Below are 11,136 nucleotides of genomic sequence, written 5' to 3' on the forward strand. Positions count from 1 at the left end.
ATTATAAGAGTTTAGGGGAAAAAGGCATTGGTTAAAAATAATGTCATGACCACAAACGTGTAGAGTATATTGTGTCTCCTACTTCACTGAGAGGGTAGGGGCCATGGAACATGTACAGGCTTCAGGGATTTCTATTAATATTTAAAACCAGGAATCAAATGACCCTTATTTTAAATGTCAAGAAAGAAAAAAGAAATTTTAAGAGATACAAAAAACTGCAGTCAATATAATGTTATTCATATTTATTGAATACATTTGTATGCATATACTTTAATAAATACCATGCAAACTTCACAAAGTTCTTGCAGTTAAAAGTTTAATTAATATGATGTTTCAAATAGCGGTAATGTGGTAGAGCATAATTATGCCATGGAAAAAGACTTAAATTTACAATTTTGATGTTACATGTAGCTTGATCAATAGAAACAGAGATATGATTTTCACAATTACCATGGCCTTCCATTTTGGGGGGAAAATGATCAACAAAACTGAAAAAGTGGAAGACATTTCCCAAAGTAAGCTTGAAATTTTGGAAAAATGCATAATTTGAAAGAAATTTTCTTAGGAGAAGGGGTCTATATTAATTATAAGGCCCTTGCTAAAGAAGGAAAAGAGCCCTGTAAGACTAAAGATGCTTCAATGCAAACTTCATTTTGGCATAATCATCTTAACAGAGCCTTGCCCCAGTTTGTCATGTTTACACTTTTCATTAGTGTCTATGTTTGCTTGTTTCGACATGACTGAGACATTACCAAAACAACATGACCAAGACATTACCAAAACATAGAAGGTGGTAGGTACCAAATAATAAATGAAGTCAGTTATGTAATGATGTACTACATATTGAGTCATGTTTTAAGAGTTGCAGAAATGTAAGCCTTATTTAGCAAGTTCCCCGGAGTTTATAATATTTTGCACTAGGATTCAAAGCTCAGAAGGTTCCAGACAACATAGACACCATCATCATAGGCAGTGGGATAGGAGGCATGTCTACTGCAGTGTTGCTGGGGAGGGCAGGTCACAAGGTCCTTGTTCTAGAACAACATGACCAGGCTGGCGGATGCTGTCATACATTTGTGGAGAAGGGATATGAATTTGACACAGGTACATAGTATTGAAATAAATTGAAAAAAGTGTTTGTGCCTTTACTATGAATCTTTATAAAAATGTTTGTGGTGATATGTGATGTCAATGAAAAAAGCTTAGTTATATCCTACATGTATCTTCTTTGATCAATAACTCAAAACTAATCATAGCCAAGGACCATTTTAATCTAAACCGACTTGTGTACTGTTAATAAATTATGTATCTGACTTAAATTTCTACTTAAAAGATTGCATTGACACATTGGATATGGTGTCCTCCAAGCGACCTGGAGGTCATGGATTTGATTCCCACAGTGGTATTGTTCTTTCGATCTCACTCAAATACTCTAACTTCTGGTTCTTAGTCCCAAGAAACAGACTTGAGAATGGTTCAATAAGGCTTTGACTTCCGCTGTAATCAGCTTCAGTGTGTGTTTTCATTCAAAATCGGGTCCTGTAATGGGCCCCATTCCAAATGGAAAAAAGTATAATAATTATATTTTTCTCAAATGGGAGCTTAAAATTTCCAATGGAAGGTTTCCAAACAAAAAGACCATTTTTGTTTAGATCTTAATACTTAGTTTATCTCCCATCCATATAAGTTCAATCTTAGTTAATATAATACTGAAAAGACACATATTCTCAATTTTGAAGCATTTTTTAGCAAAACAACAACAACACAAATTTTCCGATTTAAGTCAAAACACAGCAATTTTTCCCAAACTAAACGGACCCGGCTCCATTCCCAAAATGCAGAAAAATAATGCTGAGCGTAAAAAAAAGGTTTTACCTTTATTGCTATTTGCAGGTATTCATTATGTTGGAAAGATGATGGAGGGAGACATGACACGCATTTACATGGATCAGTTGACAGAGGGTCAGGTTGTGTGGGAGCCTTTGGGGGAAGTGTTTGATACGGTGAGACAAATACGGATCATTTATTGATCCTTTACTCGCCAAATAGATAATATATATCTTAAACTGATGCAGTCCATGAAATTATAATTTTCTGAAGTTTGCTAGCCAAGATTTGTATTCACCAACCTTTTTTAAGTATAAGTGTTAACAGTTTTTAGCTCGACTATTATATATATAGTGGAGATATCCTACTCAACCCGGCGTCAGCGTTTCCGTTCCGTGCCATGCCGTTAGCGTGCAAATGTTAAAGTTTTGGTACTACCCCAATTATTTTCATTGTCCCTTGACATATTGCTTTCATATTTTGCATACTTGTTAACCAACATGACCCCAACCTATGAACAAGAGCAGACAACTCTATCAAGCATTTTGTCATAATTATGGCCCCTTTTGCCCTTAGAATATGCAGCAAATGTCAAAGTTTGCGTACTACCCCAAATATTTTCATTGTCCCTTGACATATTGCTTTCATATTTTGCATACTTGTTAACCATCATGACCCCAACCTATAAATAAGAGCATACAACTGTATCAAGTATTTTGACAGAATTATTGCCCCTTTTATACTTAGAATATGCATATTATTGATAAAGCTTTGTTAAACTTTGCGTACTACCCCAAATATTTCCTATATCATTTGACATATTGCTTTTATATTTTGCATACTTGTTAAACAACATGACCCCAACCTATAAACATGACCAGACAACTCTATCAAGCATTTTGTCATAATTATGGCCCCTTTTCCACTTTGAATATGCAGCAAATGTTAAAGTTTGCATACTACCCCAAATATTTTCAATGTGCCTTGACATATTGCTTTCATATTTTGCATACTTGTTTACCATCATGACCCCAACCTATAAACAAGAGCATACAACTGTATCAAGCATTTTGACAGAATTATTGCTCCTTTTATACTTAGAAAGTGCATATTATTGATAAATCTATGTTAAACTTTGCGTACTACCCCAAATATTTCCTATATCCTTTGACATATCATTTTGCTTAAATAGCCATAAATTCTTTATTTATGATCACATTTTATTATTACTTTGACAAAACAACACTTACGTGAATACCACAATGGATTCCACCCAAACAATACCCCACGCCCCTACCCAGAATCCCTCTCCCCCCAACCTCCCCCTCAATTTTTTTTTTAAAACATCATCAAATAAATTTCCACACCCCAAATTTTACCCCCTCTCACCCCCCTACCCCCAACTCCCCCCCCCCAATTCTTTTTTAACATCATCTATTAAATTACCCCACCCCACATTAAACCCCCTCTCACCCCCCCCCACCCCCCAACTTCCCTCCCCCCCATTTTTTTTTTTAACATCATCTATTAAATTACCCCACCCCACGTTATCTTTTTTTTCCTTTTTTTTTTTAAAGATCGTCTAATAAATGACCACACCCCACATTATACCCCCTCTCAACCCCCCCCCCCCCCAAAAGATAATTTTTTGTTTCCTTTTTTTATTTTTGAAAGATCGTCTAATAAATTATTGAATATGAACAAATTTCCCCATAATGACTTACGTTATACTGTCAAGCACTCAAATAGTCGAGCGGGCTGTCCTCTGACAGCTCTTGTTATACCCCCATAACCATTGGTAATGGGGGCTATATAGGAGTCACTTTGTCGGTCTGTCTGTCGGTCTGTCGTCCCGAAATTTCATTAGATATTTACCAAACTTGGTCACAAGTTGTATCTAAATGATGTCTAGGTCAAGTTTGAATATGGGTCATGCCGGGTCAAAAACTAGGTCACGGGGTCAATTAGTGTGTTTTAAAGCGAAAGTTTGTCCGGACCATAACTATGTCATTTACCTTTAGATTTTTAAATGACTTGGTATATTTATTCACCATAATTGGACGATGTGTCGCGCGAAAGAATCACGTCGATATCTCCAAGATCAAGGTCATACCTTGAGTTCAAAGGTCAAAAATGGCCATAAATGAGCTTGTCCGGGCCATAACTATGTCATTCATTGTGAGATTTTAAAATCATTTGGCACATTTGTTCAACATCATTGGACTGTGTTTTGCACAAAAGAATTTACATCGATATCTCCAAGGTCAAGGTCACACTTTGAGTTCAAAGATCAATATGGCCATAATTGAACTTGTCTGGGCCATAACTATGTTGTTCATTGTGAGATTTTGAAATCAGTTGGCACATTTGTTCACCATAATTGGACTTTGTGTCGCGCGAAAGAATTATGTCGATATCTCCAAGGTCAAGGTCACACTTGGAGTTCAAAAGTAAAAAATGGCCATGAATGAGCTTGTCCGGGCCATAACTATGTCATTCATTGTGGGATTTTAAAATGACTGTACATTAATTTTGTTCACAGTCATTGGACGGCGTGTCATGCAAAAGAATTCAAGAGTTCAAAGGTCGAAATGGCCATAAATGATAATGGCATAATAATTCTTAAAAATCACCATAAATTAGATTCTTTTGTTTTGTGAAGACAGCATGCAAAATAGTCTGTGTCAATGCGGCACTTGGGGGTATACGTCACGTTTGTGACAAAGCTGTAGTTACTTATACATTATGTATTTATTCTTTGCCGATTCACCAGTTATGGTATTATATTTTTATTTGTGGAAATTTTGGGTAAAATATTTCCAGCAAACTTGCTAGCATATTTGAACGGCATCACGCAAAAAGGGTTCTTATGTCATATTTGGCCAGCGTAGCTCCAGGGGAAACTATGAATGCATAAGTCTGGTCAGAAGCTTAGCTGTCCGCTGTAAAGTAATGCAAGGTTTGCTGGTCTCATTAGTGAACAGGACAGCGCCTGACCAGACCATGTGGGTGAGCTTGCCTGGAGCTGCGCTATGGGCATATGGATTAAAATCCATTTTCGCACAAAGCAACTCATTTTAAGCTCAGCTAGGGTCTAGGTTTTTGGCTATTTGGAAATATTAAAAATCTTCTTTTTTAAAACCACTTGCAGGTTTTCAAATTAATTTCACAGAAATGTTCTTACGTTCAAGGATTCAGGGGCATTTATATACATGTATATATATTGAAATTTAGGAATATATTTCTATCAGAAAAAATTGAAAAGAAATAGCTGGGTCACTTTTAGAAAAAAAAGTTAAATAAATCATGGTTTTCATAGGTCAATCTATTATGACATGTCAGGTTTTTATAGATCTCCAAAATTGTATTCCTTGTAAACAATTCTATTAGATGTCTGTCTGATGAATAAAAACAAGCTAGTTGGCATAAAGAGGGCAATTTTGCTGCAAATACACTAGGCAAGAAAATTAGTGAAAACATCATTTTGAATGATAAATAATCATATTATAACGAAAATCAACTTTTCTGAAAAAAACAAATGTTATATATTTATTTGATAGTGAATTTTCAGAAAAGTTGATTTTTCGTTATAATATGATTATTTATCATTCAAAATGATGTTTTCACTAATAAATATCATAGCCACACGCTAATCACCTGTGCATGCGACAGTTATTTAAGCATGGTGAACAGCCTGCAGTTGACAACACTATGTTACAAACTTCTCATACACGCACCATGATACGTAAACTTCGAAGTATTTCCTATACAAGTATATCAACCTGTTGCTTAGTGTTTCGTTTGCCATCTGTCAAAATAAAAGGTTTAAATAATACACGTCTTTTCGGTAACTGTAATGTAAGAAATATTCTAAATATAGAAATAAATATACTAGACATCCCTAATTTTAGACATAAATTGATCCAATTTAGAAGAACGGGAGAGTCCACTAGGCATAATTGGGTTAAATGGATACGCAAACCCTGCAAACATCACTTTTTTCCACTGCAATACCATAACTTGTTTTGGGTGTTATAATTCCCAATGATTATACAATTACAAACACCAAATATATATCATTCTTTTCTTTAAAGTATCCATAATTAATTGGGCTCAATAATAATATGAACATTTGTTTGTGGAGTCCAAACACATACTCACCAACTAAGGAAACATAGAATTAATGTGGTAGTATGTATGAACTAACAATTATGAAAGCATTTAGGGCTTGTGTTCAAGTCCTCTGTGTATATTTTTTTCAGGTCACCATTGGGCCAATCGGCAAGGCCAAGTTTTATCCAATGAAGAGTGGGTCCTATGAGATATTTGCCAAGAATTTGGAAGAACATTTCCCTACAGAAAAAGATGCCATTGCCAAGTTCATTGGCATTTTGAAGGTAATGCTAAGGCATTTTGACTGTTTAATGATTTTTGTAGTGTTTGTCATAAGTTTCCACCATTACAATCAGTGCCTTTCATGATCAAAAACATGGTTTGAATCATGAACTTATTATGATCAAAAACATGGTTTGAATCATGAACTTATTATGTTTTTTTTTAGCTCACCTGAGCACAATGTGCTCATGGTGAGCTTTTGTGATCGCCTTTGTCCGTCGTGTGTGGTGCGTTGTGCGTTGTGTGGCATCAACATTTGCCTTGTTAACACTCTAGAGGCCACATTTATTGTCCAATCTTTATGAAATTTGGTCAGAAGATTGGTCTCAATGATATCTTAGATGAGTTTGAAAATGGTTACGTTTGCTTGAAAACATGGCTGCCAAGGGGCGGGGCATTTTTCCTTATATGGCTATATGTATATGGCTATAGTAAAACCGTGTTAACACTCTAGATGCCACATATATTATCCAATCTTCATGAAACATGGTAAGAAGATTCATCGCAATGATATGTTGGACGAGTTCAAAAATGATGCCAGTTGGTTGAATAACATAGCCACCCAGGGGCGGGGCATTTTTCTTATATGGCAATAGTAAAACCTTGTTAACAATCAAGAGGCCGCATTTATTGTCAGATCTGCATGAGATTGAGTAAGAATATTTGTACCAATGATATCTTGAACATTAGTTTTCGTTGTTTATTGGAACCACACAGAACCTAAACAATTCTGACAAATAAAATTAGTTTCAAAGTATTTATTATATTGAAGCACAAATACTCTGGCTGTCTTAGGAATGTAGGGGTGCTTTTATGGGCGTCATCATCCCCAAGGTGATCCCCAAGTGGGTGGCCAAGATTGCAATCAAGACGGGGATCTACCAGCTGGTGATGAACAAATTTATGAGGATCACACGGAAGACTGTACGAGGTGTTTTGGACGAACTGTCACAGAATGAAGAGTTTAAAGCAGTTGCTTCGTATATTTTTGGAGATATGGGTAAGATCAAATAGATTATACCACTTCCAATATTATGAATTACGAGATATACAGTGTAAAAGAATATGCCCTATACATCAAGATCTTTTGATAAAAAAAGGTCATTAATGTAAAGGATTTGGCAAAGCTTTGTGTGAGAAGTGTCTTTGTCAACAAAGTCATTTTGCTTATTATATTATATTAGTATATGGACCATGCTCTGTGAAAAAAGGGTTAAATTCATGTGCATAAAGTGTCTTCATAGATTAGCCTGTGCAGTCTGTGTGCATATAGTGTCTTCATAGATTAGCCTGTGCAGCCTGTGTGCATATAGTGTCTTCATAGATTAGCCTGTGCAGTCTGTGTGCATAAAGTGTCTTCATAGATTAGCGTGTGCAGTCTGTGTGCATAAAGTGTTGTCATAGTTTAGCCTGTGCAGCCTGTGTGCATAAAGTGTCTTCATAGATTAGCCTGTGCAGTCTGTGTGCATAAAGTGTCGTCATAGATTAGCCTGTGCAGTCTGTGTGCATAAAGTGTCGTCATAGATTAGCCTGTGCAGTCTGTGTGCATAAAGTGTCTTCATAGATTAGCCTGTGCAGCCTGTGTGCATAAAGTGTTGTCATAGATTAGCCTGTGCAGTCTGTGTGCATAAAGTGTTTTCATAGATTAGCCTGTGCAGTCTGTGTGCATTAAGTGTCGTCATAGATTAGCCTTTGCAGTCTGTGTGCATAAAGTGTTATAATAGATTAGCCTGTGCAGTCTGTGTGCATAAAGAGTCTTCATAGATTAGCCTGTGTGCATAAAGTGTCTTCATAGATTAGCCTGTGTAGTCTGTGTGCATAAAGAGTCTTCATAGATTAGCCTGTGTGCATAAAGTGTCTTCATAGATTAGCCTGTGCAGTCTGTGCATAAAGTGTCTTCATAGATTAGCCTGTGTAGTCTGTGCATAAAGTGTCTTCATAGATTAGCCTGTGCAGTCTGTGTGCATAAAGAGTCTTCATAGATTAGCCTGTGTGCATAAAGTGTCTTCATAGATTAGCCTGTGTAGTCTGTGCATAAAGTGTCTTCATAGATTAGCCTGTGTGCATAAAGTGTCTTCATAGATTAGCCTGTGCAGTCTGTGCATAAAGTGTCTTCATAGATTAGCCTGTGTAGTCTGTGCATAAAGTGTCTTCATAGATTAGCCTGTGTGCATTAAGTGTCTTCATAGATTAGCCTGTGTAGTCTGTGCATAAAGTGTCTTCATAGATTAGCCTGTGTAGTCTGTGCATAAAGTGTCTTCATAGATTAGCCTGTGTGCATAAAGTGTCTTCATAGATTAGCCTGTGCAGTCTGTGCATAAAGTGTCTTCATAGATTAGCCTGTGTAGTCTGTGCATAAAGTGTCTTCATAGATTAGCCTGTGTGCATAAAGTGTCTTCATAGATTAGCCTGTGCAGTCTGTGCATAAAGTGTCTTCATAGATTAGCCTGTGTGCATAAAGTGTCTTCATAGATTAGCCTGTGTGCATAAAGTGTCTTCATAGATTAGCCTGTGCAGTCTGTGTGCATAAAGAGTCTTCATAGATTAGCCTGTGTGCATAAAGTGTCTTCATAGATTAGCCTGTGCAGTCTTTGTGCATAAAGTGTCTTCATAGATTAGCCTGTGTGCATAAAGTGTCTTCATAGATTAGCCTGTGTAGTCTGTGCATAAAGTGTCTTCATAGATTAGCCTGTGCAGCCTGTGTGCATAAAGTGTTGTCATAGATTAGCCTGTGCAGTCTGTGTGCATAAAGTGTTTTCATAGATTAGCCTGTGCAGTCTGTGTGCATTAAGTGTCGTCATAGATTAGCCTTTGCAGTCTGTGTGCATAAAGAGTCTTCATAGATTAGCCTGTGTAGTCTGTGCATAAAGTGTCTTCATAGATTAGCCTGTGCAGCCTGTGTGCATAAAGTGTTGTCATAGATTAGCCTGTGCAGTCTGTGTGCATAAAGTGTCTTCATAGATTAGCCTTTGCAGTCTGTGTGCATAAAGAGTCTTCATAGATTAGCCTGTGCAGCCTGTGTGCATAAAGTGTTTTCATAGATTAGCCTGTGCAGTCTGTGTGCATTAAGTGTCGTCATAGATTAGCCTTTGCAGTCTGTGTGCATAAAGTGTTATAATAGATTAGCCTGTGCAGTCTGTGTGCATAAAGTGTCTTCAAAGATTAGCCTGTGCAGTCTTTGTGCATAAAGTGTAGTCATAGATTAGCCTGTGTGCATAAAGTGTCTTCATAGATTAGCCTGTGCAGTCTGTGTGCATAAAGTGTCGTCATAGTTTAGCCTGTGCAGTCTGTGTGCATAAAGTGTCTTCATAGATTAGCCTGTGTGCATAAAGTGTCTTCATAGATTAGCCTGTGTGCATAAAGTGTCTTCATAGATTAGCCTGTGCAGTCTGTGTGCATAAAGTGTCGTCATAGTTTAGCCTGTGCAGTCTGTGTGCATAAAGTGTCGTCATAGATTAGCCTGTGCAGTCTGTGTGCATAAAGTGTCTTCATAGATTAGCCTGTGCAGCCTGTGTGCATAAAGTGTTGTCATAGATTAGCCTGTGCAGTCTTTGTGCATAAAGTGTTATAATAGATTAGCCTGTGCAGTCTGTGTGCATAAAGTGTCTTCATAGATTAGCCTGTGCAGCCTGTGTGCATAAAGTGTTGTCATAGATTAGCCTGTGCAGTCTTTGTGCATAAAGTGTTATAATAGATTAGCCTGTGCAGTCTGTGTGCATAAAGTGTCTTCATAGATTAGCCTGTGCAGTCTGTGCATAAAGAGTCTTCATAGATTAGCCTGTGTGCATAAAGTGTCTTCATAGATTAGCCTGTGCAGTCTGTGTGCATAAAGTGTCTTCATAGATTAGCCTGTGCAGTCTGTGTGCATAAAGTGTCTTCATAGATTAGCCTGTGCAGTCTGTGTGCATAAAGTGTCTTCATAGATTAGCCTGTGCAGTCTGTGTGCATAAAGTGTCTTCATAGATTAGCCTGTGTGCATAAAATGTCTTCATAGATTAGCCTGTGCAGTCTGTGTGCATAAAGTGTCGTCATAGATAAGCCTGTGCAGTCTGTGTGCATAAAGTGTCTTCATAGATTAGCCTGTGCAGTCTGTGTGCATAAAGTGTCTTCATAGATTAGCCTGTGTAGTCTGTGTGCATAAAGTGTCTTCATAGATTAGCCTGCGCAGCCTGTGTGCATAAAGTGTCGTCATAGTTTAGCCTGTGCAGTCTGTGTGCATAAAGTGTCTTCATAGTTAAGCCTGTGCAGTCTGTGTGCATAAAGTGTCATCATAGATTAGCCTGTGCAGTCTTTGTGCATAAAGTGTTATAATAGATTAGCCTGTGCAGTCTGTGTGCATAAAGAGTCTTAATAGATTAGCCTGTGCAGTCTGTGTGCATAAAGTGTCTTCATAGATTAGCCTGTGTGCATAAAGTGTCTTCATAGATTAGCCTGTGCAGTCTGTGCATAAAGTGTCTTCATAGATTAGCCTGTGCAGTCTGTGTGCATAAAGTGTTGTCATAGATTAGCCTGTGCAGCCAGTGTGCATAAAGTGTCATCATAGATGAGCCTGTGCAGTCTGTGTGCATAAAGTGTCTTCATAGATTAGCCTGTGCAGTCTGTGTGCATATAGTGTCTTCATAGATTAGCCTGTGCAGTCTGTGTGCATAAAGTGTAGTCATAGATTAGCCTGTGCAGTCTGTGTGCATAAAGTGTCATCATAGATTAGCCTGTGCAGTCTGTGGGCGTAAAGTGTCGTCATAGATTAGCCTGTGCAGTCTGTGTGCATAAAGTGTCTTCATAGATTAGCCTGCGCAGCCTGTGTGCATAAAGTGTCGTCATAGTTTAGCCTGTGCAGTCTGTGTGCATAAAGTGTCTTCATAGATTAGCCTGTGCAGTCTGTGTGCATAAAGTGTCTTCATAGATTAGCCTGTG

At 37.6% G+C, this 11,136-nt stretch overlaps 1 protein-coding gene across 1 annotated transcript in view; it reads left to right on the forward strand.

Moving 5' to 3' along the window:
* The window catches only part of LOC127833576 (all-trans-retinol 13,14-reductase-like), a 29,086-nt gene that overhangs the window by 1,402 nt on the left and 16,548 nt on the right, over positions 1 to 11,136 (forward strand). Inside the window, 4 exon segments of the mRNA XM_052358916.1 lie at positions 922 to 1,104; positions 1,894 to 2,003; positions 6,090 to 6,224; positions 7,018 to 7,222. Of these exon segments, the coding sequence (XP_052214876.1) occupies positions 922 to 1,104; positions 1,894 to 2,003; positions 6,090 to 6,224; positions 7,018 to 7,222 (633 nt within the window).

Source organism: Dreissena polymorpha, chromosome 1, assembly GCF_020536995.1.
Source record: "Dreissena polymorpha isolate Duluth1 chromosome 1, UMN_Dpol_1.0, whole genome shotgun sequence".
In the NCBI taxonomy this organism is placed as follows: Eukaryota; Metazoa; Mollusca; class Bivalvia; order Myida; family Dreissenidae; genus Dreissena; species Dreissena polymorpha.